The 26328-nt window shown below is 39.6% G+C and overlaps 1 protein-coding gene across 2 annotated transcripts in view; it reads left to right on the plus strand.

Annotated features, from left to right (window-relative positions):
• The first annotated feature begins 2751 nt into the window (after positions 1-2751).
• Positions 2752-26328, plus strand: part of mgll (monoglyceride lipase) — a 40145-nt gene continuing 16568 nt past the window's right edge. The window contains exons 1-4 of one of the 2 annotated variants that reach the window (XM_044352252.1): positions 2752-2890; positions 4792-4927; positions 19433-19539; positions 24540-24676. In XM_044352252.1, the coding sequence (XP_044208187.1) occupies positions 4800-4927; positions 19433-19539; positions 24540-24676 (372 nt within the window). In that variant the 5' untranslated portion in view covers positions 2752-2890; positions 4792-4799. Of the gene's footprint in view, positions 2891-4583; positions 4928-19432; positions 19540-24539; positions 24677-26328 lie in introns of those variants that run through there. The other variant, XM_044352250.1, reaches the window with a different exon arrangement.

Consider the following 26328-nt stretch of genomic DNA (forward strand, 5'->3'; position numbering starts at 1 on the left):
AACTCAAGCACAGATCATGTAAGCGTAAGAAACCCAAGTGGAAATCAAACTGATAAGCACTGCACAGGTGTCCACACTGAAGCACACAAACCATTATGTATAAACATGTAAAGATATGATCCACCTTCTTTTTTTTCAGGAACAGTTTATGCTTTAAAGATGTTTCTAGAGAGACTTTTCTGCCTATCACAATCACATTACAAATGTATATATGCCTTTACATTATTTAGATACAACTTAAAATGATGATGCTTGGCTGTCACCATCAGTTCATTTATCAGAGCTCTCTGCTCTACTACTATGAAGACTGGGGTAACTGTGTTTCAGTTCATTTTAATTCAGGACACTCATGTAGACATTTTTTCCAGTTTATACATGTACATAACATGTCTCAACAATGGATTCCAGTTTTCTCCTTCACTTTCATGTTTACTGTTTGTTTCCTTTTTAGAGAAAATGACACGTGCTGTATTTTTCTGAGCGTGTGTCTGTGCAGTAAGCAGTTAAAGAAGTGGGAAGAAATTACTCTCTGGTATTCAACCACAAAGATCTACAACCGCAACAATCCTCTGCTAACTAAAACCAGGTATAATGAGTCATTGTTTATTGGAATGAGAACACTCTGAATCATATGAAGTGGAAACAAAACAAATTGATTTTCCAGTAAAGGCTTTCATTAAATATCTTTTATGTTTTTTTTAGCACAAAACAGCCTCCTGATGTCTATGGATTCACATAAAGAGTCCAAAAACACAAGACCATTATATCTCTCTAAGAGACTAAATAAACGAAAGCATGTAGTTTGCTCAAACACTCAAAACGACTAGTGTTTACATTTTACTGACATTTATATTTTACTGACAAGGACCTTTTGTGGCCATGTGAAAAATAGACATGCTGTAAGGAGTATTTTAAAGCTCTCTGGGGGTAAAAGTTTCAAGAGTGTTATACCTGTAACCCAATCCAAACATGAAGTCACCGTGTATTAATTACATGACTACAGCAAGATGAGACATTAAACCACTAGAGGTTTACTAGAAGTGTACCGTGGGAACCAAACTGTAAATCGAGCACTAATAGCTAAGAATATGGCAAATACACTCTGTCAAGAAAAGAACAAAACCTCATCATGTGCAAATATAAACTCAAAAATATTCCTGTAATAATAGTAATAATAATAAATTTGATTTAAGCGCCTTACATGTAATCCAAGGACACACATACAAACAAAAGCTATGTTAAGTGTTGTAGCAATGATCACTAAGTCCATGAATGTGACTCAAAGGAAAGCATGTAGATGATGAAAAGTAGTGGTCTGAGGACTGAGCCTTGGGGTACCCCTTGGTTGAAGGGTTGGATTTAGAGTCCCCAGTTTTAGCACATTGCTTTCTATCAGCAAGATAAGACCAGAACCAGGAAAGGGGGGGACCAGTAAAGACAGGATACTGGGTCATGTGTGTGAGTAAAATACTATGGCAGATGACGCAGCCAAGAGTTCAAGTTGACTAAGAATGTTAACAAGACCTGAACCGGCTACAGTGAGGAGGTTTCTGTACTGTGATAGATCCAGTGTATGACCTTTTTCTTGTGGGGCTTTCGACATGTGGGGGGTTATTAAAACAGTCCAATAAAGATAGGAAGTAAGCGACAAATTAACAACACGTGTAGTCCACATGAATATCAGAGCGCCCTAACAGCAGTGGAGATGGAGACATATGTAGAGCAAACAGACAGAAGCAGTTCTGGTTGCTTTGACAAGAAGGTAGTTGAGGGTTCGGGTTTACAGTAAATAAGAACAACTTGGAGAGTTTAGTGAATCAGTAGTTAGCAGATAATATGTTATGAACTTGATTTATACATAACTGGTTATGTAGTGTTTCTTCTTGCACAAAATCAATGGGTTTTATCTGCATATGTCTTGGAAATGTAGAGAAAGGTCATTCAGTTCCTGACTCATACATAGAGTTTGGCTTACTGATTAGATTCTTAATAATGTAGAGGGAACAGTAGAGGTTAAATGTCTATGACAGGTGTTGTTGACAATGCAGTTGCAAGTGCTAATACGTTGTTTATAAATTAATGAATACACTTTTTGGTCCAGATGCCCTGCAGCCATTTTCCAGAAAATGAGTCTATTGGACGGATCTCGACCTATGAATTAAAGGACTAGTAGAGCAAGTTTCCTGCTGGAGCAGGATTTTCCACAACCAATAGATGGTTCATAACTCATCTATAAAACTTGTTATTAGTAAAGGATTTATCAACTATCGTTAAAGCCATTAATTATAGCTTATAAGCCCTATGAGAAAGCAGTACCCATTTGGGTAATGGTGATGTGTAATGGAAAAAACAATTTCACCATACAAGTATGACTAGATCAGAAAACATGGGTCCTTTTGCAGAACAATGACCTATTTTGTCATTCATAGTAGATAAGTCTCATCTGGTGAGAGCTTTAGAGAGGCTGATCCACACAGCATGCCTTTAATAAGAAAAATATCAGTTGGTCTGGTAAGAAATACGAACCATGTGGACTCAAACATGCTGGGTTTTTTTCTCTTTACAGTAAATGAGGCTCAACAGAAGGGGCGAGAGAAGAGCTGTATCTCCGCCTCTGGGGAAACATGTAATGTGTAGTGTGTGTAAGTGAGAGAGAGAGAGAGAGAGAGAGAGAGAGAGAGAGAGAGAAAGGGAGACACAGGGTGTGTGCGAGAGAGAGAGAGAGGGTGTGTGTGTGTGTGTGAATACTTATTTAGTTTCTCACCAAACGTCGCTGACTGCATTCTTCTCTTGGCGGGTGGCGAGAGCAGAGCATCAGAGAGAGAGACCAACAGTGGAAGCAGAGAGTCCGAGAAGAAGCTGAAACTTCCCTGCAGACGCTCCTGCGCAGGTTGGTTTCATCTCTGTGATGTTCCTGTAATATTCTTATAATAGTCGTGTAGAGACTAAGTGCGTGTCCGCGGCGCTCAGTTTAACTAGAATAACATTGTTGTAGCTTTTGGTTTTGGAATATAACTTATTGTTTTGTACGGATATCCGCACATGCATGAAGCATCTTCACTCATCTTCCTCCATTCATCATTTTTCATAAAACCCGCAGACCTTGATGATGATGTTACTGTGTTACAGCGCGTCTCCCACTATTACAGCCACTTAAATGGATAACAGCGGTCAAAGCAGATCAATCGGTTCATTTGAGGCTATAATGTCAATTTAATTATAGAGACACTTGTCGATTGCGTTGCTCTTATTCTGTAAACGGAAGCATGCAAGAGAGCAATATCAGCCTGGTGGCCAGCTCTGTCTTTCCCTGCATGAAGGTGGTGATGTTGAAGTCCTGTGAAGGTATGAATGCTGCTGAGATGAAAACAAGAAGGGACACACACACACACACACACATGCTACTGGAGCAGTTTCTTATAATTCATGCACAAGTTTTAGTGATAAAGATTATTTCCGCGTGTGTGATGATGCGCATGATTCAGAGTTATTCATGTGCTCTGTTATGATATAATTCAGCTGTCATATGCGGCTGAAATGAGCCATAATTCTCCGTGCAGAATTGGCTGACAGCCATGGTCAACATGGTGTAAATGATTGAAATCACATTAGGTAGGCTGTAAAATGTTTCAAGAAAGAAGCACGGTCAAGCTTTTCTGTAATAATCACCGACATGCAGCCATAAATCACTTATCATTGCCTAATTATCACTAAGCTTACAGGCTGTCAGGTCACTAAACCTGAAAGACGAAACCCGATCACCTCAGGAAATAGCTTGACACCACAGGGCTATTTTTACTATCAGCGTTATATACACACACACACACACACCTTCTTTGTAATGCTGTGCATACCATTAACACTATGTAGATATTCTGTGCATCCAGTCGGACCTGATGAGAGAGAGAGAGAGAGAGAGAGAGAGAGAGAGAGAGAGAGAGAGAGAGAGAGAGAGTTGCTTCAGGGTTGCAGGAGAAACTGAAGTGTATCAGTTTATCTTTTGAGATGATTCTGTTTGTATGTGTAAAGAACTGGAGAGAGACTGTTTATATATGCAGGTGTATTATATGCTTCGGCAATGATAATGTTTATCAGCTCTGTGTTTGTATGCTGCATCCGGACAAGTGTGCACGCGAGCATGCGTGTGTGAGTGAGAGAGAGGTATTTATTTTTCTAAAACGATAAAGTAATAAAATAAAATATTTTTAATCTTTTTATTTAGCTCATTCAAATGAAATCTGACAAATTTTTACATTTTTCATCCTTAAAAGGATTTCATCCTTATTATTTCCAATATTATTTCTAATAATATTATTTGCCAATAAAGCAAATTTGAATTACAGAGAGAGAGAGAGAAAGAGAGAGAGAGAGAGAGAGAGAGAGAGAGAGAGAGAGAGAGAGAGAGAGAGAGAGAGAGAGAGAGAGAGAGACCTTGTGGAAAACAGAGCATATGGTCTCGTGACGTAACACCGGTCGTTGCGGACGCTCTCATAACATTGTGTGTGTGTGTGTGTGTGTGTGTGTGTGTGTGTGTGTGTGTGTGTGTGTGTGTGTGTGTGTGTGTGTGTGTGTGGCAGCTCAGGACTAGATCCGGGCCGGCATATCCTCACCTACATTACACTAACCCTCTCATCTCCGGCGCGTGCCTTAAACACGCACCAAAACAAACACACACACACTAATAAGCAATGAACGCTGTGACCGCCGCCACCTGCCTTCTCGTTGCCGGCTTCAGCTGCTACCTCTACGGCAGCGATGTGTTGTTATCGCTGCTCCGTGTCTCTGTTGCAGACTCCTCCATGCCCGAGCCGACAACTGCTCCGCGGCGGAGCCCGCAGGGAGTCCCCTACACCGACCTGCAGCACATCGTCAACGCCGACGGACTGCACCTGTTCTGCCGTTACTGGGAGCCCGCAGATGCGCCAAGGTCAGTAGAGAAAGGAGGCGGAAAAATAGCGGAAAAAGTATCTCTGTTTCACTCTCAGCTGTCCCACTGTGTGTGTATAGACTATAGTATTCTATGTGTGTGAGATGCAGTATATACTAAAGAAAGCAGATGGGTTCATTTCTAAGTAGCCTACTGTTTAAAATTATGAGATCTGTGTCGTTGACAGTAATCCCATTCACATGGTTGTTTTCAGTCCTTGAGTCACATGACGACTTAGTTTCTTGTGAGGTCCTGCATGTTAATGTTTAAGCATGTGTGTGTGTGTGTGTGTGTGTGCGTGTGTTCTGTCCAGCTGTAATAAAAGTACACACACAGTGGAGGTAGTTAGTCTACATTGTCTCATATCCTGACTTAAATGCAAAAGCAAATCAGCAGAATCATTTATTTGTTGTCTTAATCTTAACATGGGGCCACATTATGAGGAGAACATTGACAGACATGTAGCCTATTGTGTTTAAGAGCTGTAACTCAGTAACCCAACAGTTATAAATGCAGATGTAGAAGTTTGGCTTTGGTCCATGCTTATAACAATAAATCATCTTCACATCAAGGGAGTTTATCGTAAATCATATTAAGGTCCTTGCCTGAGTCCTTATTTAAGGAATCGCTTTGCTTCATCATAAATGTGACAGGAAAGCATCAAAAGGTTGAAATAAAACACATAAACAAGAAATGAAACAAAATAAAACCAGTCTGTTGTAAATCTGGACAATTTAGTCTCATTCTGTGACCTCAGCTCGTTAAAAACATTATAATTATGTTAATCTCCCCAGTGGCCTACCAGATGCACCAGTGACTCATTCTGGGTCATGACCTCATTAAAAAAAGACCCAGGACCAGTTCATCCCACTAAACAATTTGAAACCTAACATGTAGTTATCATATCAGACTGTGCTCATTGTCATAAAAAGTAGATTTTACTCCAATTGGAGATGCTCTTCATACCACCATTGAGAACTTTTGATCAGCTTTTGAACTGGAGGGGACGACAATATGCAGACTATGGCCCTTGACCAGGACCCAGTTTATAAAAATCGTAAAATGTTGAAGTCAGGACATATATGTAACAGCCCGAGAAGATCACAAACTGTACCACAAAGAGGCTCCAATGTGGAGTACAGTATGTTTCTTCAGTCTGAGCTGCAGTGCAACTTAACAACATTTTGTGTGTTTGGCTCTCTTTGCAGTGCAACCAGGGAAACAAAAATCAAAACAAATCCACACATGTGACTGAAATGTAGGAACACATGAGTAGACGGATGAATATGAGCATCAGTTCTGAGTCACGTCAAGTCAAGTCAATTTTATTTATACAGCACCAAATCCCAACAGAAGTTATCTCAGGGCACTTTTCATATAGAGCAGGCCAAGATCATACTCTTTACAGAGACCCAACATTCCCCCATGAGCAAGCTCTTGGCAACAGCGGTAAGGAAGAACTCCCCTTTAACAGGAAGAAACCTCGAGCAGAACCAGGCTCTGGGTGGGCGGCCATCTGCCTCGACTGGCTGGGTTGAGAGAGAAAGAGAGAGAGAGGGAGGAGAGAGAGCATAGCGCAATGCAAGTCACGCATAGAGATGGATAGTAATAATAATAATAAGACTAATAATATTAATAGTAGCAGTGGGTGTTGAGCGGGATGATGGTGGGGGAGTGTGGTTTCCAAGGATGATGCAACACTTGCTATGAAATGTCAGCATCTGTCTCCTCATAGCTATGCATACTTGTGTTTTTGAGGTTGTTTTCTGCTTACTTTCTCAACCCCAATGAACAGCATCATAGTTCATTCGCAAAAGGCCCTGAGATCGTGACTCATCAGGCATTCTGGTGTGTGAAAGAGAGCTGTCTCCTGGCCAAAAACACATCAAACACAACTAGTGTGTCCAGTTTATAAAAAATGCCACTTCTGACACGTTTAATAGAGGTATTTTCCACAGTCTGCTGTCAGAGGCCCCTTTGCTATGCGTTCTGCCTTTTTAAGTCCTCTGCACCCTGCCCTCTCTACACATGTGGCTGTGGCAGAGTATGAAACACAGATGTCACACTTCAGATGTGATTACAAGCCACATAGTTGTAGCAGTGTGAGCATGTAAGAGCACAGAAGGAAAGAGAGGTGACAGAAATTAGAGGCCCATTAAACATCTGCAGTCAAGATATTACTGCACACTGCATTTGTACACGCATGTGCTTGTATACATGTTCGTAGATATATCTGTGATGTGAGTGGTGTTGTTTTTGTGTTAGTAGGTTGGAATGAACATGTGTGACAGCTCTACATTCGATCATAACAAAGTCTAAAAATGTTCGCTACGGCTCCAGCCAATAGCAGCAATAAACCACACTGCAAAATAGCAAATGCAATACCACAGCAATCCCTCTGCAAAACGTGTTTTTGGAAGTAAAAGGCTGAAACACTGGAGGCTTAATATAGCTCCTGATCCTTCTGTGTTGGAACTGTTTTAGAGCTGAGGCTTTGGGTGGCTTATATAAGAGCTTTCTGAATGACGGCCAGCCAGTGACAATGCTAAAAATGCATGCAGTCATGGCGGAGAGGCATGCAAGAGCCTGTGAAATGTAGTGTGTTGTGGTGTGTATACTGGTTGACCTATACGGGTTTATAAAGGCTGATATGGTGATATTTGTGTACTGATATCAGATATTTTGTGTGTGCAGTGTAGCCAAAAATGTGTTTTTATACAGACCTCAGCATTTACTCTTTCATAGGACCCTTAACACAATGAAGCCCAGACTAATGAAATTCCTTTAGCTGAGCTAGCAGCTTCTGAAGTAGCTTTATTGTAGGTTTTATAGGCTGATTAAACAGAAGTTATTTAACAAAATGACACCCACAACTGCAACATGTCAGTAGGGGGGCTGAATGAATTGAATGAAAAATATTGAACAGCCGTTGCTGAGGAGTGAAAAACAAACTAATTAAATTGAACTGAAAGCCAATATCAGACCAGTACATCCCAAAACCGATGTATTGGTCGAGGTGACACACAGGATGTTATCAGACTGTAAAATTGCTGAGCAAGTGTCACTTAAGGAGACACTCTGGCCTGTTGTCTATCGTACAGCCTACACTTTATCAGTAAAGAAATTCTCTGATACACACCTCCCGTTTTAACACAAAGTGTCACCATAGTCTGATGTTTCGCAGTAAAAGAGGTTTCTGTGTTCTGCTTGGATGGAGCCTCTAGACTCACAGCTACCCACTCACTGCAGGAGTCAGATTAGTAATTCAACACAACGTGACACCAAATTCATAAAATCTGGGGCTCTGTACTGTAGAAGCATATAATATTATAAGTATTTAAGTTTAAACATGGTTATAGCCATTGGTATGAATAGGCATTAGGAAATACAAGTTCTTAGCACACACGGTTGATACTTGTTATATCTTTAACACGCTATAATTTATGGAAGGATTATCTGATTTTGAATTATTTGTGAAAACAGCTACTTTCAAGTTCATTCATCTTCAGCCAGTACAGGAGCAGCTGGTGCATCGATAAGCTTCAAAACTTCAGACAAGAGATTTGATGTTTGACAGTTCATTCAAACAGCAGCCCAAAAAGTCTTGTAGTGATGCATAGTTATGAATTGAATGTATGTTATTATGGTAATGTATGATAATGAAGTGACTTCTGATAATATCTCACTATTGGTTGTAAGTGACATGGTTGGTGAGGACCCAAAAACAAACCAATATAGGGCTGCAACCATCAATTACGTGCTTTATTTAGCATTTCTTATCAGTCTGACGGATATTTTCTCTGTTGATCAATTAATCTTTTGGTCTACAAAATGCTAGAAAATAATACAAATCCTAATTTCCTAAAGCCCAAGCTCCAAGGTTTTGTCCAAAAACAAGCATATCTCCTGTTAAAACATGAAGTTTTTCACTTTCCCAACACAGAAGACAAAGAAAGCCTGCACATCCTTACAGTTAAGATGCTGGAACTGGTGACTGCTTTGAACTTTTGCTTGAAAAAATGGCTTGAACGATTTATTGATTATGAAAATAGCTGCAGATTAAGCCGGAGCCTCTGCTTGAACATTTCTCATCGTAAAGTGAAAGGGCTTAGTTGAAAGTCTCTTAGTCTTTTAATATGTTCATACAGAGTCTGATCCGACTCCACAGCTGCTACGTCTATGCAGTATTTCTTCTTCTGCACAGTTTTTTTTTATCACTGTGGTGTTTTACATTATCATTACTACTATTGTTTACATCTTCTCCTTCTTCATCTTCCACTTTTTCTACTTTTTCCTCGCTATGACATCATCAACACCATCTTCAACACCACCTTTGCCATCATCATCAACACCACTAAAGCTGCGATGTGACGTACTGTAACCATGGTGACTGTCAGCAGTTTGAGATTGGTGGGCCTATATTTATTGACTCAACCACCTTCACCAGTAGGCCAGACAGTTTATTGCACAAGATGTTTGTTTAGCACAAAAGTGGAAATTAAGCAGACTGGTTAATAGTAAATCTCACACTGAGCGGATGGGAAAGACCCCCTTTATGACCTTTGTGTAAAAACACCAGGAGGTTTGATGACTGGTTGATGTTTATGTCTGCAGCTACAGGAACTGATGCTGAAAAAAGTTCCAAGTAGCGATGGAAAGCATCATCAGCCAGCTAGTTTGCTTGCTCTGTCGATGCTTTTAACAGAGAACCAACCATCAGTCGGCCATCCTGGGTTATTTCAGAAAACATGTCGTGTTGGTTTAATAGTAAACTGTCAAATACTGTCACATTCTAATTTGGGAATCAATAAATCTGTAGCCAGTGGACCAAAGCTTCCCAAACACTCCATGATGGCCACATTGCAGCTGTTAATTAACAGTTAAATAATGTTAAATATCTGATTATACCTGATGCAGATAGATGAGAAAACAGTGTAGCAACAGCAGGTCGATGCTGTTGATGGATTAAAAAGTAACTCAGTGGCCTGCTTTGTGCTGTAGCTGTACTTACAAAAAGAACGTTTTTAGGACAAATATCGACCAGGCGTCCATAAGTCTCAATGTCCTTCGAGGACAGCGATGACATCAACAAAGATCAGTAAAACTCACATATGCTGAGTGTGCAAAACATCCACACAGCCTTCCTGATATTGATTTTGGTTGTTAAACTCACTTTTTGTACAGTTTTGGCCTCAGATGCATCAGAGTTCTCCTTTCATCTTCTCTCTAAAGTTGAATTTTTTTGTTTAACTGGGAAATTGGAAATTTTTAATCGGAAATTGGAATATATGCTGTCACATACCTCATATGTGCAGTACTACTTTATGGATTTTATGTAGCTTCTCTCATGTTTTTAAATGTTGTAAAACATATCAGAAGTCAACTCTCACATTAAATGAGGTTCAACACTTTTCATGTGGATGTTAATGTTTTCATAGAATGAGCATGACATTGTTGGCAGGGAAGGAAACTATTTCTGTGACCTGGTAAATTTTCCCTTCAAACACAAACTTCTTCACAGACAAACACTTCTGTCAAAGATAAAAACCTTTGCAGCATTTTTACCTTGTTTGCTTCCTCTTCTTCAGCAGTAAAACTTGCAAAAATGTGGTAACACATCACTATCGTTATTATAAATATATTCTGGTGGGATGAGAATGAGATGGGGTCAAAGGTCACAGACTCCTGAAAGACCCTTTCACTAGAACCAGGAAGTAGGTGAAAGGTGCCGGGGGTGGAGGGGTGGAGGGGCACCAGCAATGATTGACAGCCCTTCCTCTAACTGGGGCTTTGAACCCACATGGAGACCAGTGCACCGGCCATACCTGTGTTTAAATAAAGAACGTAATGCTCGACTTTGCATACAGCTGACAGTCATAAACTCACACAGCTTGTGTAAATGGGTCATGCTGTTATCAGTGTTTTCATTGATGGTGTCTGGGTGAGTTTCCTTCCCTGATTGTACTTCTGCTGTCAGACTATTTAATTTCCCTGCTGCTTGCTGCCACTGTTACGCTTGTCAGTGGAGGATACTTTACTAAGATAAAAGCTTATAATGGCTCCTATCATGATCGTGCCGGAGGGCAAATTTTGGCTGAGTAATGCAGTGAATAATATATCAGGGCCACTTATATTTCCATAAAATTCACTGAGTAAGTGATTCCAGGTAGCAGCTGTGATCACTTACTGTTATTTAATATGAAATGTTTCATAGTCAGTTTTTAATTTTCATTCCACTGATGCTCGTATTCACAGTGACTTAACGATTATATTAATATTGTAACAATAAAGTTAAATTCCTGCATGAGCAACAGCCTGAAATAAGCAGAGACATGGATCGTGCAAATGGGAGTGTAAATAATTCTTCATCATTATTATGATTTCCATTAATTAAACTGATTTCTGCTCCTATACAGATGTGTTAAATATGAGGATATATTCAATTTGATCTGATGATGCCAATGGGAAAAGTGGTTGCAACAGTACTGTAAGTGGTGATAAGATACATTGAAAAAAAAATACAAAAAGGGTTTTCAAACATAAAAAAGCTACAAAAGAAGAAAATGTGTAAAAAAGTTGGATTTACCAAGGAAGTGTTGGTGCATAACAAATAAGTTGAAATATATTCCTGAAATATTTAATCCCTAAAAACAGTAGATGATCAAAAAAGGCCTAAAAACTGTATACTGTATGATCGCCAGTAGAAAGTTTGAGTGTACAAAATTTGCATCCTTTTCAACGGAAGAAAGTGTGCAATGTGCTTGTGACGACATGTAGGTTGAGGCAACACAGTGTTCCTCTCTGGTCAGTTTTGCATTGGATGATAAGTTTGCAGTATCAGTTAGTTTCAAATTTCCAGAGCAACAGTTTGAGCTATGAGGGAGGCATCGAAACCTACTTTGCATGAATACTTGTTCACTTGACTGCTGTCAGAGGTACTCTCACACTTAGTTTCCTGTTTAACGTTTCACAACAGATGCAGATGGTTGTGTCATGATTGCTGTATGGTTTCAAGTCATTTATGGCGGTTGCACCATAAATTAAATGTCCTTTAGCTCCATTGTATTGATACTGCTCTCTGCAAAGAAGAGAAAAACATGTCCTTTTTGTATTTTAGGTGAACTGATGAAATGAGTTTCACTGAGGCCTTTCACTGGACAAAAACATTGTGTCTCTTTGGTTTAGCTTTTGTAAATCACGGGTGTAAACTTTCCTGCTGTGGCTGCCTGCTGTCTGTCTGCCTCCATTTCTCTCCACACAGCAATTTCCTCCACCTCTCTCTTGTGTGTTTTTTTTCTGCACAGCACACACTCATACACTTTCTGTAACAACTCTCCCATTTCTTGCTTTCTTTTCCCAACCGGTTTGTCACACTTCTTCCCTCTATTAGACTCCATCTCATTTTCCACCAGTCACATTGTCCGTCTCTGTCATATCAGAACCAAAATCAAAGTCACAGGGTGTGTTGAACAGTACTGAAATGTTGTGAATTAAGCCGAATGTAAAGACAACGCAATCTGTTCTTCATGTCCAATTTCAGGTTAATACTGAACGTAATTACATATAGCAGTGCAATATGCATCATATCCTAAATATATGTATTTATTTGAAGTTCAGTCACTGTACTTCCACTTCCCTGGTGTCGTCCTCATACATTTTCAAATTCAGCAAGCTGGTCATGCTGGTTTTTTTTTTTTAATTTTGGTTTTAAAGTCTTCAAAAGCTGCTAAATTTGGCTTTTCAAAGGCCACTGATGTCCTATTTCCTCACTCCTCTCTTTATTCTCTTTTCCTTTCATCTTTGGCTCTATATTTCTATACCCCTATAAATGTACATTGACTGAGTCTGCAGCACTTAACATCATTGATGTGGTCTCACACACACACACACACACAAATGCACACACACACCGTAAATCACATCCTTTGGGCAGCTCTTCAAAGAAAGCTCAGCAATTTGGGGTTCTTTTTTCCTACATTCACTTGCACCGTGATACACACGAGATTAGAGTATAGGAACACACACACACACACACGCACGCACACACACACACACACACACGCACACACACACACCTTAAAGTTCCGAGCAGTCTAAATCCATTAATCAGATTAACATGCCAGTGCTCGGTCATTGTCTCATCTTCTGGCTCCTGCTCAATCTGGACACCAGTGTTAATTTAACACTGCAGTATGTTTATATATATATATTATATTATATTAAACACTGAAAATTTAATAGTTTTAAATGTCAAATAAAATGTTACAGAAAAATCCAAACTAGTAAACAGTGGAAAGTTTGATGTGGCTTTGGGTGAACTGTGTTTATAACTATGTACAAGTGTTGATTTAACACCATGTTAGTGTTTAGGAATCTGGTCTAACCCAGAGTAGTTAAGGAGGCACACACACAGATGTTTTCAGTTATTGCGCCTGCTTAAACCTCGTCCTGCTCAAACTGATGCAACAAAACAGGGGAGTTGGGGGTTGGTATGAGCTTTATTTATAGCGGACATTTTGACTTGGCATAGCAGGAAAAGCACAGGTGTTACTAATACCAGTAACAATGGCTCTGTTCTATTCAAGTGTCCCAGTAAGTGACAGTGTGACAGTGAGCCAGCATGCACAATACCAAGACCCTGAAACTGAAGCAGCTAAATGGAATTCAGCCATCATTAATTTTATAATTTACACCTGTGCTTTTCCTGCTGTCATGCTGCATGCGTACGCTTACACAGTCCTGATGCTGCGTTCACCTCATGTTGACTTGTAAGTAAGTGTTCATCAGACAATTCAAGATGCAGGTTGCTGGATATGTATGTTTCTTCATCAGGGTGTTGCAGAATGCTACGTGCTTAGCTATTGTAACATCAGCTCTGTCAGAGGTACCACCAGATCTGACATGCTCCTTCTTAGATGTCAGTATAAAGATAGTGATGATAACATATAGCAAGATGAAGAAAGTAAGCACAATTACATCAGGTATAATGATTGCACAGATTAGTAATTGTCTCCTTTTTGGTGGCTTGACAAACTAACTAGCTATATTAGAAAGTAAGAGAAACTATGCAAACAGGATTACTATTTTAAACCTTTACTAGAGAAGAATTTATTCATTGAATGAATAATTCTACTATTGCTACATTTGTTAAATTAGAGTATACATAGTTACACTTTAGGGGGACTTTAACTGTCTATGTTTTTTTCTTTTCAGGGACTAGCCCACTTTAGTTTCTATGCTATTTTCTGCTAAGTCATTACACTTCTCACCATTGTTTGCTTGTAACCCTGGTGATTAAAGACAGGGCGATGAGTGGAAAACAGTGTCATGTTAGGTTGTTCCTCATTTTAAATGTAAACATCTGTGACCATTAGTCTAAAATACTTAAAATTTGGAACCTAATGTACAATACACAGTTTAAAGTGCAGAATTGAAAGCACTTGGCAGGTTTGTGAGTTCCTAAATAATCTTTGAGTAGCCAGTCAGCATTGTATTAAGGGGATTAGGATTTTGGCTTTGTTTTGGGCCTGTGGTTGTTTAGAATAGCTCTGAGCAGAGCCAGAGGGAGGACTAAAACTCTCCCTCTCGCTCTCTCTGAGTGTTTTAATAAGGCTGGTTATAAGCCATGTTGTTCCAGCAACTGAAACAGTGTGGGAGACAAGTGGGTCTCCAGTTCCCATGAGAGATGAGAGAGATAGATGAACAGAGGGAATAGAGATAATGAGAAAGAGAGATGGAAAGCCTCTTTTCTTATTGGAAGATTAAAGTACTTCAGCAGAATACACAAAATAGTCAATACGTCTTTTAACCGAGAATAGTCATGCAAGTGATAACACAAAGTTAGCCTTTAGGGGTAATGGGCAACACCATAAGATTAAGATCAGCTGTGTAGCTGCTCCCACTTCCACTTTCAAAATTGTTTAAACAGAATATATCTAGTGCTGAAATTTTAATTCATTTTTTTATAGTAGATCAACAGGAAAGTAATCCAAAACTGTTTTTATAACTGCTCAAATGTTAAGTCATTTATTTCTATTCTGTCTGGGTTTTGGTCTGTGAGTTGAAAAAAAGTAATTTTAAGACGCCACCTTTGGTTCTAGGAAAGTGAGATGGACATTTTCCAGATTTTTATAGACTAAACTATTGCTTGATTAATCAAAAACCCAAAGATTGATAAATAATTAAAACAATTATTAATTGAACTCCTGTATACAGCATTTCTGCACAATACACAGGCAAAGACTTTTTGAAGGTGTTTGTTGGGATATGACCATGATTGGTCAAAGCCACTTTGTCTTCAAATGGAAGTTGGTATCAGCCTCACAGCTCTTGTGAGCTCAGTTTCCTCTACAAGACTTTAGTCTAGAAAACATCCACTAAGAATCAACTGAGTCTGACAGCAAGAAGCCAAACCAATCGTGGAAGTAAGCAAAGTGGTGTAGATAATGATGTCACTCACAAACTCTTTAACCTTTCGAAACTTGTGAGCAATTATTCAAACGAGTAGATGTTCAAGATACTGCAGCAGCATGGCTTGTCTTTAGCCTGAAGAAGCCGATTTCAGTGGAAAGTTTAAGAGACATTTGACATTTTCATAGCTGCCATGTTAAAATGTCTTTTTGCAGAGCTGTCTCTTAGGGAGTAGTGCATTTGTCCACTCGAGTAAAGGAAGAGTTCATATTGATGTCTGAGTAAAAGGGGGGAAGTGTCAGAATGTCACAGCCTATTGAACGAACACTTCATGTCCCGAGCAAATGCCTCTTGAGCTTTACCAGACCACTTTTAGCAAAGTGGAAATAGTGGGCTGGCTTTGCACGGCTGAGCCAGCACACTGTTGATGCCTGAATATTGTCACTGGTCTGCAGATGCCTGTAGCTGAATGAATGCATCTGTTAAAATGAGATTTCTGGGTAATTAAATCCTTGAAACTTCCTAAAATACAGACTTCATATCTCCTAGTGGTAGCTGTCACCAGATGTATTGCATTTGTTTGCTTTTTTTTTTTTCCTCTTGATATTATTCAGACGTACTTGCATCTGAAACTGAATTAGACAAGAGGAAATAAAGTTGGAGCAAAAACTGAGTGAGAAGAAAAAAGAGAGATTAGCAAGAAGACCACAGAGTTATTTAGAGAATGATGGATGGAGAGAATCTTACAGAAAGAAAGATAGCAAATCACAAATACCACATTACGACTCTGGCTTTCAGCGGAGTGTGCGGCCTGTTGTTCACTGTACAGTCGTCTTTACAATGAACCCAGATTAGCCCCATTAATCTCCTGCTGCCCCTCGGCATGTGTGTTAAAAACTATTATGCCTATACAAAGACAGCCATTCACACACACACACTGTACGGTAGCACACACACGGATATACATGCATACACACACTCACACACTTGTTCTATGCCAACAAGTGCAGAGGAAGTCTCAGCCTGAGGCAATGGCTTTCTAAAAGGAGGGAAAGAGCGAATGAAATCAGAGTAATTTGCTAATGAACCTGGTGAACAGCTACTGTTATTCTACTCTTCCTCCCCCCCACCGCCACATCCCACCACCCGCACTCCACCACACACTCACTTTCTCCCTGTTTCACTCAGTTCCCTTTTTCTCTGTCGCTGAATACATTGGGGCTAATTGTCTGCTGCTGCTGCTGATTGAAGCTCTCACAGGCTTCTCAGCACTGCTGCTACTTAGAGAAAGAACACTGGAGCGTTTCAGAGCTTCTCCGCTGCTTAATATGCACTGATAGAAGAAGGAAAACCTTAAAAAACCTTGTCTCAGAGTGGTGGAGACTGTAAAATTAGCAAAAGTTACTTCTTGCATCATACATGTCATACCTCCTTAAAGGTATAGTATGCAGGATTTTCCTAAAAAACAATGTATAGACTCATACAAAAATAATCCCTCTCAATCATCACATATGACCCACTAGAAGTGTGTAGCAGTGTATGTATCTACAGAGACCCTGCCGCTGCCTGTGTTTTCTTATTTTCTTATTATTTTGCTGTGTTCAGGACGTTTCTGTGCGTCAACCTTTGGGCAGTGGGTGTGTAGCCCCCAGCCAATAACAGTACGCAGGGTGTGAGGTCGGGACTCGTAGCGTAGCGACCAGGTTACATTGCTGTCTCCATTTCTCTCCTCTGCTCCGCTCTGCTCTCTGTCTCTGTGTTGTGGATGTATAAAGAGCTGTAGGTCTGTGTGTGTCTGTTTGATCGAGGGCGGGGCTGAGCTACACACACGCAGAGCAGAGAGGCCACAGCAGACAGGATGAAGCTCTGCGTTCACACAAAATCTGGCAATGTGGCACCTTCCCGTAGGGTTGTGCGGAGGTGTTGGCATGTTAATTTGAGCTTTAGAACGTAACCGCCACGAAACAATCAGAAAATAACGTTTTATTTATCTGATTCATGGCTTTGTTCTGGCCAGCACTCATCACTCTCTTCATTCACTCCCACTGCTCTCTCTCTCTCTCTCTGTCTTTCTCTGTCTCTCGTTGAGCCAGGGAGGAGGGCCCAACCGACAAATCCTGCATAATATACCTTTAACCTCATCTTTATCCACTCCTCCGAGACTGAGTGGATTTAATAGGTGAAATTAACAAGGGATTATCCTGTTAGCTTTTACATAATAAGTCTATTATGTAAAAAAAGAAAAAAAGCCTGTTATTGACACTTGTTGGTTTTAGCTTCATCTGTCAAATTCTAAGATGCGTGTCTGACAAATCGCGAATTACATGGTTTCAAACAGTCTCATTTGTTTAGGTGCCTCAAGGTAAAGGTAGGCAAAGACTTAATTGTCCAAATGGCCAGCCACAATGGCTACTTGGTTGTCATCATTAATTGAAAATTTAATTTCCAGTATTACATATCACAGAACAGGCATACTGGCAAGACTGACACACAATAAAAAATCATTCATACATGTATAAGTACTGTATTGTAATGTGTATAAGCTTTATGTACAGCTTCATGTCATTTACTTAGTTTCTTATTTTGTTGTATTCATTATTTTTAAAAGTTCTTCATCTGTTTCCTGCCTTTTATGACAGTTTCTTGGAATTTTGTAACATGTGAATTTCCCCTCTGGGGATCAATAAAGTCTTCACTTATAAACTAAGTAATCATGATTGCAATAAAAATCCTCATCATAGCATCGTATCTACCAAAATATCAGGATGAAAACATCACAAATAGCCACATAACCATATCTGATGTTGACTGATCTGTAACAGACGCATTATATAACATTAAAAAAATATGATATGATGAACTTCAAGTATCCACATCTGTTTAATATTCTGAGTAAAAGCAGATGTTTGCAAGTTCAATAAACAGAATGTCTCCATCAGCAGGGTTGAGGCAAGCAAAATATTTTCCTATGAAACATAAAACATAGCTATTGTATATCAGAAAACCCAGCCCCCCAAAAATGCAGTAAAATGAGTAACATGCCATGCCATTTATCTGAGAAATGAATTCCCAGCACATTTTACTGCATAAATTCCTCATCAACGAAATGGTTCTGCCTCAAACCAGCAGGAAAAGTTCAGGATATTCAATTTGAAATGTTTATTTCCGTGCAGCTCACTTGAGTAAATACATTATAAATCACTTCTTTAGGAAAAGACTTTGATGGAAATTGAATCTGCTGTTCTGAAGAAATATTTTGTATACAATCTTCTTTCTGTTTAATGTTTTAATGGATACTCTTAGAAAACCAAACCATAGTTTCTATAAATCAGAAAACTGAATATTCCATGAAAAGACATCAAGAATGTCAGGGCTGTTTTTTGTGTATTTACGGGTCATATTGTGTTTTACTGGATTCCCTCAGTGTCTGTTTTGACGGTTTCGGATGGTGCATGGCTGTGTTGAGGCAGATAGACGGACAGATGGATGATAGCTGCTATCTCTGAAAACACAGGCTGTCTAGCTCTCCTTCCCTGTCTTTCTCTGCCCATTTTTGTCTCCCTTTTTTTTTTCTACTATCCTGCCTCCTACTTATCTCTGTCTCTCACACATAAACACACATACAGTCAAAGGAAAGCAATGACGCACAGATACTGTATATAGACATACTTTACAAAATTAATGCAAACACAAAACTCCAAAACAGCCTAAACTGCAAACATTGAGGCATTTTCAGATTATGATCACATTGGATGTTGACATACATTTCTGCTTTAAGCTCCTCTTCACCTCATCAGTTCCTCCATCTCCCTGGCCCCCATCCTTGTCTCTTTCATGTCCAAACAAAGTCCCTGTGCTGAGGGAGAGAAATGTACAAGATTTATCTGAAATGGAATAGTTTGATTAATCAAGGAGGCAAATGTTTGCATTTTTCTCCATGGGAGTGCTCACAAATGCAAACATTTGCTGTTTGTTTGTCTGTGTGTGTGTGTGTGTGTGTGTGTGTGTGAAAGACATACAGAGAGAAATAGGCCATGTGAAGGTCTGTGTTTATTAACACTTGAATTATTATTTTTCTTTCTCCTCTCCTCTCAGGGCTCTGGTGTTCATTGCCCACGGGGCCGGGGAGCACTGTGGGCCATACGATGAGATTGCACAGAGACTGAAGGAACTGTCCTTGCTGGTGTTTGCACACGACCACGGTGAGTCACAAACACACTCACATTACAGTACTTTAATGCATGTATACATCTACACCTACACTCATGTTCATCAGTAGCTCACATACTGAATAGCTTGTGCGTATCTTCAAAGAAAACCTATCACTCTCCACCTCTCTCTCTTTCTGATAACACTCTTCGTTGAGTGAACTAAGCCTGTTAGATTAGGCTCGGTGGTACATTGCTCTATTGTTCTGCCGCGGTGCCTTTGTTTGTGTGTGCTTTAAATGCACTGTCAAGGAAAACATTGTGCTTGCAAAGTGACACTTCTGGCTGTGTTCCAGTTTCAGTGAAACTCTCTCCTGCTGGTTGAGCAAGAGACAGACCAGCCACACAGTTAACTGTGTTTTAGGCCTTTAGCTGATTCTAATTACCAGGACGAATAACCATGAGCAGGCTCAGCATCTCGCACAAGGTCACATCAGGTCAATTAATTGTATAATTCCAATATCATACAGTGTCTCCGTGGGCTTTAAGGGATCACACAGCAGACTAGGTCCAAGATGTCAAAGACAAAGAAAGACACCACCCGAGTCCTTAATACATTAAAGGAAAAAGTGGAGGAAACACTATCAGAGATCCACCTTCCTCAGAGAGCTGGAGGGACAATAGCAGGAACAAGAGGGAAACTAACTATGACAAAAATGAACAGAGAGTTGTAACTGAAAGTTGTATGATTATAATACACACACACATTGATGTTGTACAGCTGTTCTTCATTTTCAAAACTATACCTGCTTTTCTACTGCCTGTGCACCCAATCAGTTGATTACAGTAAAGTTTCAAAATCAACTTAAGAAAACTGTTCTTGGTGGTGCATTAAAGGACACTCCAACATCCAACATTTGAGGCTCTGCTGCTATAAAACTTTGTATTTATACATTTATTACCATCAATAAAAGGATTAAAGGAATTGTCAAACGGTTGAGCTAGCCACGCTAGCAGAGCGACTCTATGGATGGCACCGTCAGTCACTTTGTTCCAGACTGAAACGTCTCCACAAATATCGGATGGATTGCCACGTAATGTTGTTCAAACATTCATGTACCTGGAGGATGGATCCTACTGACTTTAGTGATCCCCTGATTTTTCCTTTTAGTGTGAGGTTGACATTTGTGATTTTGACTGAATATCTACACCAACTGGATGGATGAAATTTTGTACTGACGTTCATGTCCACCTCAAGATGGTTTGTAATAATTTGATCTGGACTTTTCATTTAGCCCCAACATCAGCTGTACCTGATAAACATTGTGGTCTACCTGCTAAACATCAGCATGTTAGCGCTGTCATTGTGAGCATGTTAGCATGCTGATGTTAGCATTTAGCTTAAAGTAAGCCCAGCATGACTGTAGATTCTTTGCCTTGTTTTTACAAATGGAAAATTTGACTTTTTTTACTTTCAGTTTGTCCAAGATCTGTTAATCAGTTGATAGTATTTACAAAACCTGATCATGTTTCACCGTTTGCAGTTTTCCCAACAATGTACTTTGAACAGGAAATGAGAAATAGGCACGAGAACAATTGGAAAGTAACAGAAGGAAATAGTTAGTTTGTTAGTACACAGTAATTAGATATTGTTTGTTGCTTCCCCAGAGCTCAGCTCAGAGGCTGTACTGTGTTATTGTACTGGGCAGTACAAGCAGCAATGTCTGAACTTGTGACTGTGCAGCAGGAAAAGAGCAGCATGTGTGTTCAGTAAACTCTTCTACAGACCAACACCAAGAGAGAAAGAGGATGAGAAGACAAAGAAACAAAGTCTCAGCTGCAAATTTGGAAATATTTACAGAGGGAGAGATCTCAATAAAGAGCTGACAGAGCTTGTAGAAAATAGAGTGAATGATGAGGATGACTGAGGCTGCTCACACAGGAGCAGTTTGTTCAGTGGCTCGCAGTAAAATGTCACACTGTTAAATGGAAAATACTGAACTGGAACAAGTCCCTGTAGACGCTAGTTTTTCATCTATCTCTCTCTCACAAGCGCACACACACATCGCCTTGGGCACCTTCTGATACACTCTAGTGGGTGAGATCTTTCACTTATCCTTACTATCACACTTTCTTCTGTCTCTGATGTATTTCTTTCTTATTATAGGACTTTCAGGGCTTTTTCATTCTCAGCCTGCACAGAACGGAGGTTTCGCCCATCTGGCACACACTGTATCTATTAACCAGTCAACATTATGTGCAGAACAACCTCCAAATGTGGCATCATGGCTGCTTAATAAACTCAAAATTTAAGAGAAAAATACAAAACTTATAGCTGACATACATGAATTATATTTTCATTTTGCGGAATATGGAAAATGTGTGCAGCATCCAGAGTTTACGCTGATGCAGCTCATAAATGAGAGTTTACAAAGAGGAACTGATTGTTGATTTAATAAGAAACTTGATGAAAATGAGCTATATGCTATGTTTATCCACTAGCACGGACATTATTTTATGATCAGGCACTGGTGAAATATTTACAACAGATTATGCGTGAGAGGAAAATAATGGAATTTTGACATTTAATTAGATCAGTGCTTACAAAGTTTGAATAGATCAGTCTGTGCAAATATTATTTTCCCCTACAACTCTGACTGGATTCCCCAAGACGTCATCACGAGGAAAATGTTCATTTTGTTTGAGTTTATTTCAGACATTAGTCAGAAGTTGTATCATCATTTACATCAGGCACTCAACTCATATTACATGTTACAAAAACACCACATGATCACATTACACAGACTCCTGTGGCAGTGCCTCCACAACTCTGAAGTGTATGCGGTGCTGCTTTTGTTAAGATTCACCAAAGCATCCATTTAGTGCTGAAACAATCAGTCGATTACTGTAATTAATTTGTCTGTCTACAGTAAACTCATCAACAACGATTTGATAATGAGCTCATTCAAGACATTTATTAAGCAAAAATGCAAAACATTCTCTAGTTACGGCTTCTCAAATATAAAGATTTGCTGACTATTTCAGATTTTTATTATTATTAATTGAATATCTTTGGGGTTTGGACTGTTGCTCCGACCAAATAAGAAATTTAAAGATGTCATTGTGGGCTTGGGGAAATTGCAATGTTGATTTTATCACAATTTTCCGCTAAACAAACAATCAAAACATTATTTAAAGTGTAATAGATCATGGAAATAATCATCAGTTGCTGCCCATATATATAATTCCTTATCACCTCAGCACCTCGAGGACACGCCTTATGATTCTCCGAGATATTATAATATATTGCTCTGGTCGTGACTTCAGTGAAATTTATCATGCATCTTCTATTTGCATTTGCTGCATTTTCCGTCATTCACGTGCATTTTGTTGTCATGGCCCACCTGTATGTAATTATCACCCACAATCCCTCTTATTCCTGTAGCAGAGAAGAGGAGTCACTGGCACGTTTACTGTCGGCTTTGTAATCATTTGTTCTGTTCTTTGTTCTGCAGTGTGTTTATACATCTATGTATCAGTTATCTGAACGGCTAAGTGTGCTCATGTGTGAATATGTCACCCTGTGTGTGTGTGTGTGTGTGTGTTTGATAATAACAAACGATGTGCATCCAGTTGAGTGTGAGGTCATTGAACTGACATGGCGGGGAAATAGTGTTCATCGATCTGAAGTTTGCAGTGCTCCATCACTCACCGCCGCTGTGATTGGACATTGATCTCCACTCTCTGATGATGGCTTCAGTATTGACGAGCAGAAAAACATGTAGGGTGAAGATATTCTCATGCATACACACGCTGTATATTCATAAACACACACACACACACACGCTTCGATTCACACAGCGAGAGCAGGAAGGTGTGAGATGCACATGTCGCGAATGTTTAGGAGCTCGCTGGTGTTATTGGTTCAGTGGTCGCCATGGCAACCCGCCTCACCTCTCAGCCACTGCTGCAGGGAGCTCGAGGAGAACAAGCGAACATACACACAATATATGTGCGCATACACACATACATATTCATATATTTTTCTCCTCTTACTCTGTCAATCACATTTGTTTCTTCCATTTTCTGTCTCGACTTTGCTCTCTCACTCTTTCTTCTTCTTCATGTCATTCTATTCTCTTCTTTCCTCCTTTTTTGTTCCTCCATCCCTCTCTTCTTCCTCGTGCCATCATCCAGGTTCCTCTCCCTCTTTTCCTCTCATTTTCTTCATCAAAGACTCACCTGCTCTCTCACATTTTCCCTCCTTCCTCTCGTTTGCTATCTGATCCTTCATTCTTCCCTTCTCTCTCTTCTCACCCCCTTCACATTTCTTTTCTTTATCCCTCTCTTCTCTGCTACTTCACCCCCCCCCCTATTCTCCTTATCCTCCATTTTTCCTTTTAGTCACACTCATCACTTTTGTGTCTCTTTCTATTCATCCCTCCTTTGAGCTCTTTCCTTTTTTTTCCTCTCATTGGATTAAAAGAAAAGGATGAATCGATTTGTATTTCACATGTTTGAAATCATCTCCACTGGGAGAGAAGTTAATAGTTAATGCCTCATATCCTCAAAGCAGAGCAGATCTTGCAGCAAAAAACAAAGACATAAGAATGTTTTTTTGTAATACATCCAGATATTGGAAAAAATAACCATCTGGAGTTCATCTTTAAGAAAACTTCTGTCTGTGGGACAGAGTTTCATCCTTCTTTTATGTTCCAAATATATTGTTTCAACCAAACAAAGTCCAAAAACATCTAAAAAATCTAACTGTTTTCATTTGTGTCTACTTTTTGTTGTCCTCATTTTGTTTTTTGTTTTGTATCTCACAGTTACAGCACAGCAATTTCTACTTTTTTGGGTTTTATGTTTAATAGACTAGACTCTGCAAAGTAAGTACATCTTGCGTATGAAAAGGAAGCCATCCATTTTCGACCTGAGGGCCGCAGTAGACGGGAGAGCCTTGACTAACTTTACTGAAAATGGTGTCATTGTGTTCTTTCCGGGTGACTGTGGCTGAACAAGTAGTTTCCTCATACCGCTCTTTGTGTTCGCAGTTGGCCACGGTCAGAGTGAAGGAGACAGGATGAACATCAAGGATTTCCAGGTTTACATCAGAGACTCCCTGCAGCACATTGACCTGATGAAGTCCCAACACCCTGACTTGCCCGTCTTCATTGTGGGTCACTCAATGGTAGGACAATGATCAGTTTCAGCACTTGAAGTAGTCCACATTGTATTTTGTTGCTATTGGCAGATGAAGGTTTTGGGTTTTGTTTTGTTTTAATTATAAAATTGTATTTCAAATAATAACTCTGAAGGTAGTGACAGTCTCTGTCTGCTCGTTTTGTTTGGTGTGAAATTACATAAACGTGCTGCTTCTTGTGCAACATGCTCAACACACTGAGCAATGGGAATAAAAAATACCGAGATTGGTGTGAAGAGGTTTTTCTGCAAACAATGTGACGTTCACATGAAACATATGGCACACACTCTTCTTTAGTGTGATGCTTTCAAGTGGTTTTACAAAACAGTCAGACATGAAAAACCTGAGTACGTGCTGTTCTGTTGCTCAGAACTGAATGAAATCTGGGAAACAGTAGAACAACTATAGAATCATACAGTTTTTATATTACACACACTATCAAGCAGAGACTCTCTTTCTAATGCTGGAAAATAATTTATCACCCATGTTTTTCCAGTTTTAAATGTTTTATTTGGTTTGGTTTAATCCCAACACAAACAGGTTACTTCTGGTTATTTATGATGGAAAAAATCCACCTTTCATCCGCAGGAAAACAGTTCAGGGAAGTTTGCTCTTCTCAGTAACCTCCTGCTTCCCTTTCACACACTGACACATATTCTCCGCAGCTTGGTGCAGCCGCTGCTGGTCTCTGAAAACCTCCAACAGAGCAGTTTCAGGTTCAGTGACCTGATCAAGGCCAATGAATGTATTTGTTGGGAGTCTGCTCACTTTCCCCATCCAGTCCAGGAATCAGATCACTGACCTCCTGTGCTAGTGACTGTGTGCTTTTATTCACCTTTACACCCTATGCATTAATTCAAGTCCATCTAAATTTCAGGCTTCCTGCAAGTATTAAAACATGATGAGTACAGCAGTTAGTGGTCTTTCTGTGTTTCTTTATCCATGACAATAATGTAAGCTTGCAAGTACCATTAATTATTTCCATTCATTTAGTATGGTATCGGCAGGTTGTGATATTTAGTGTGCTGTACACTGCTTTGCACAGTAGAACAGTGTTTAACATAATATGCAAAACAATTAACATATTTCATGAATTATTAAATTGCCATTTAAGGAACTGAGAATTGTTGAAAAGCTGTTTTGGACGACACATCCTCATAATGAAACGACCTGGTTTTGGAAGTAAAATTAGTCTTCAGTTGAATTCAGACAACATTTAAACGTTTTAAATGGGTTTTTGTGAAACCTTCAGACACACATTGAGAAGAATTACATAACACCTGGACACAAAAAGCTTCAGAAGCAGCCAGGGAACTATTTTTTTTAAGTGATTGGTTTATTCAGTTTCTCACAGAGCTGCATTCAACATCACAGCCTCTCACTGTTGTGCTCTGTGACCCACTAACTCTCAGTACAGCTAACAGAGCACAAACAGTAGTGTTGAGTTATATAATAAATGATTAGTCAGTGTTTGTAGGTCGAGTCAATTTGTACTCACCCGAACTTATTTCTGTTGGGTGAACATGATGCTCAGTGCAGATTTCTGTATTCACGCAGGAAGTACACATGTTTTTATGTTTGCACCTTTATCTGAAGTGCAACGTCTTGTGTTACATAAGAAAGAAACTGACTTCACTTTC

This window comes from Thunnus albacares, chromosome 5, assembly GCF_914725855.1.
Source record: "Thunnus albacares chromosome 5, fThuAlb1.1, whole genome shotgun sequence".
Classification (NCBI taxonomy): domain Eukaryota; kingdom Metazoa; phylum Chordata; class Actinopteri; order Scombriformes; family Scombridae; genus Thunnus; species Thunnus albacares.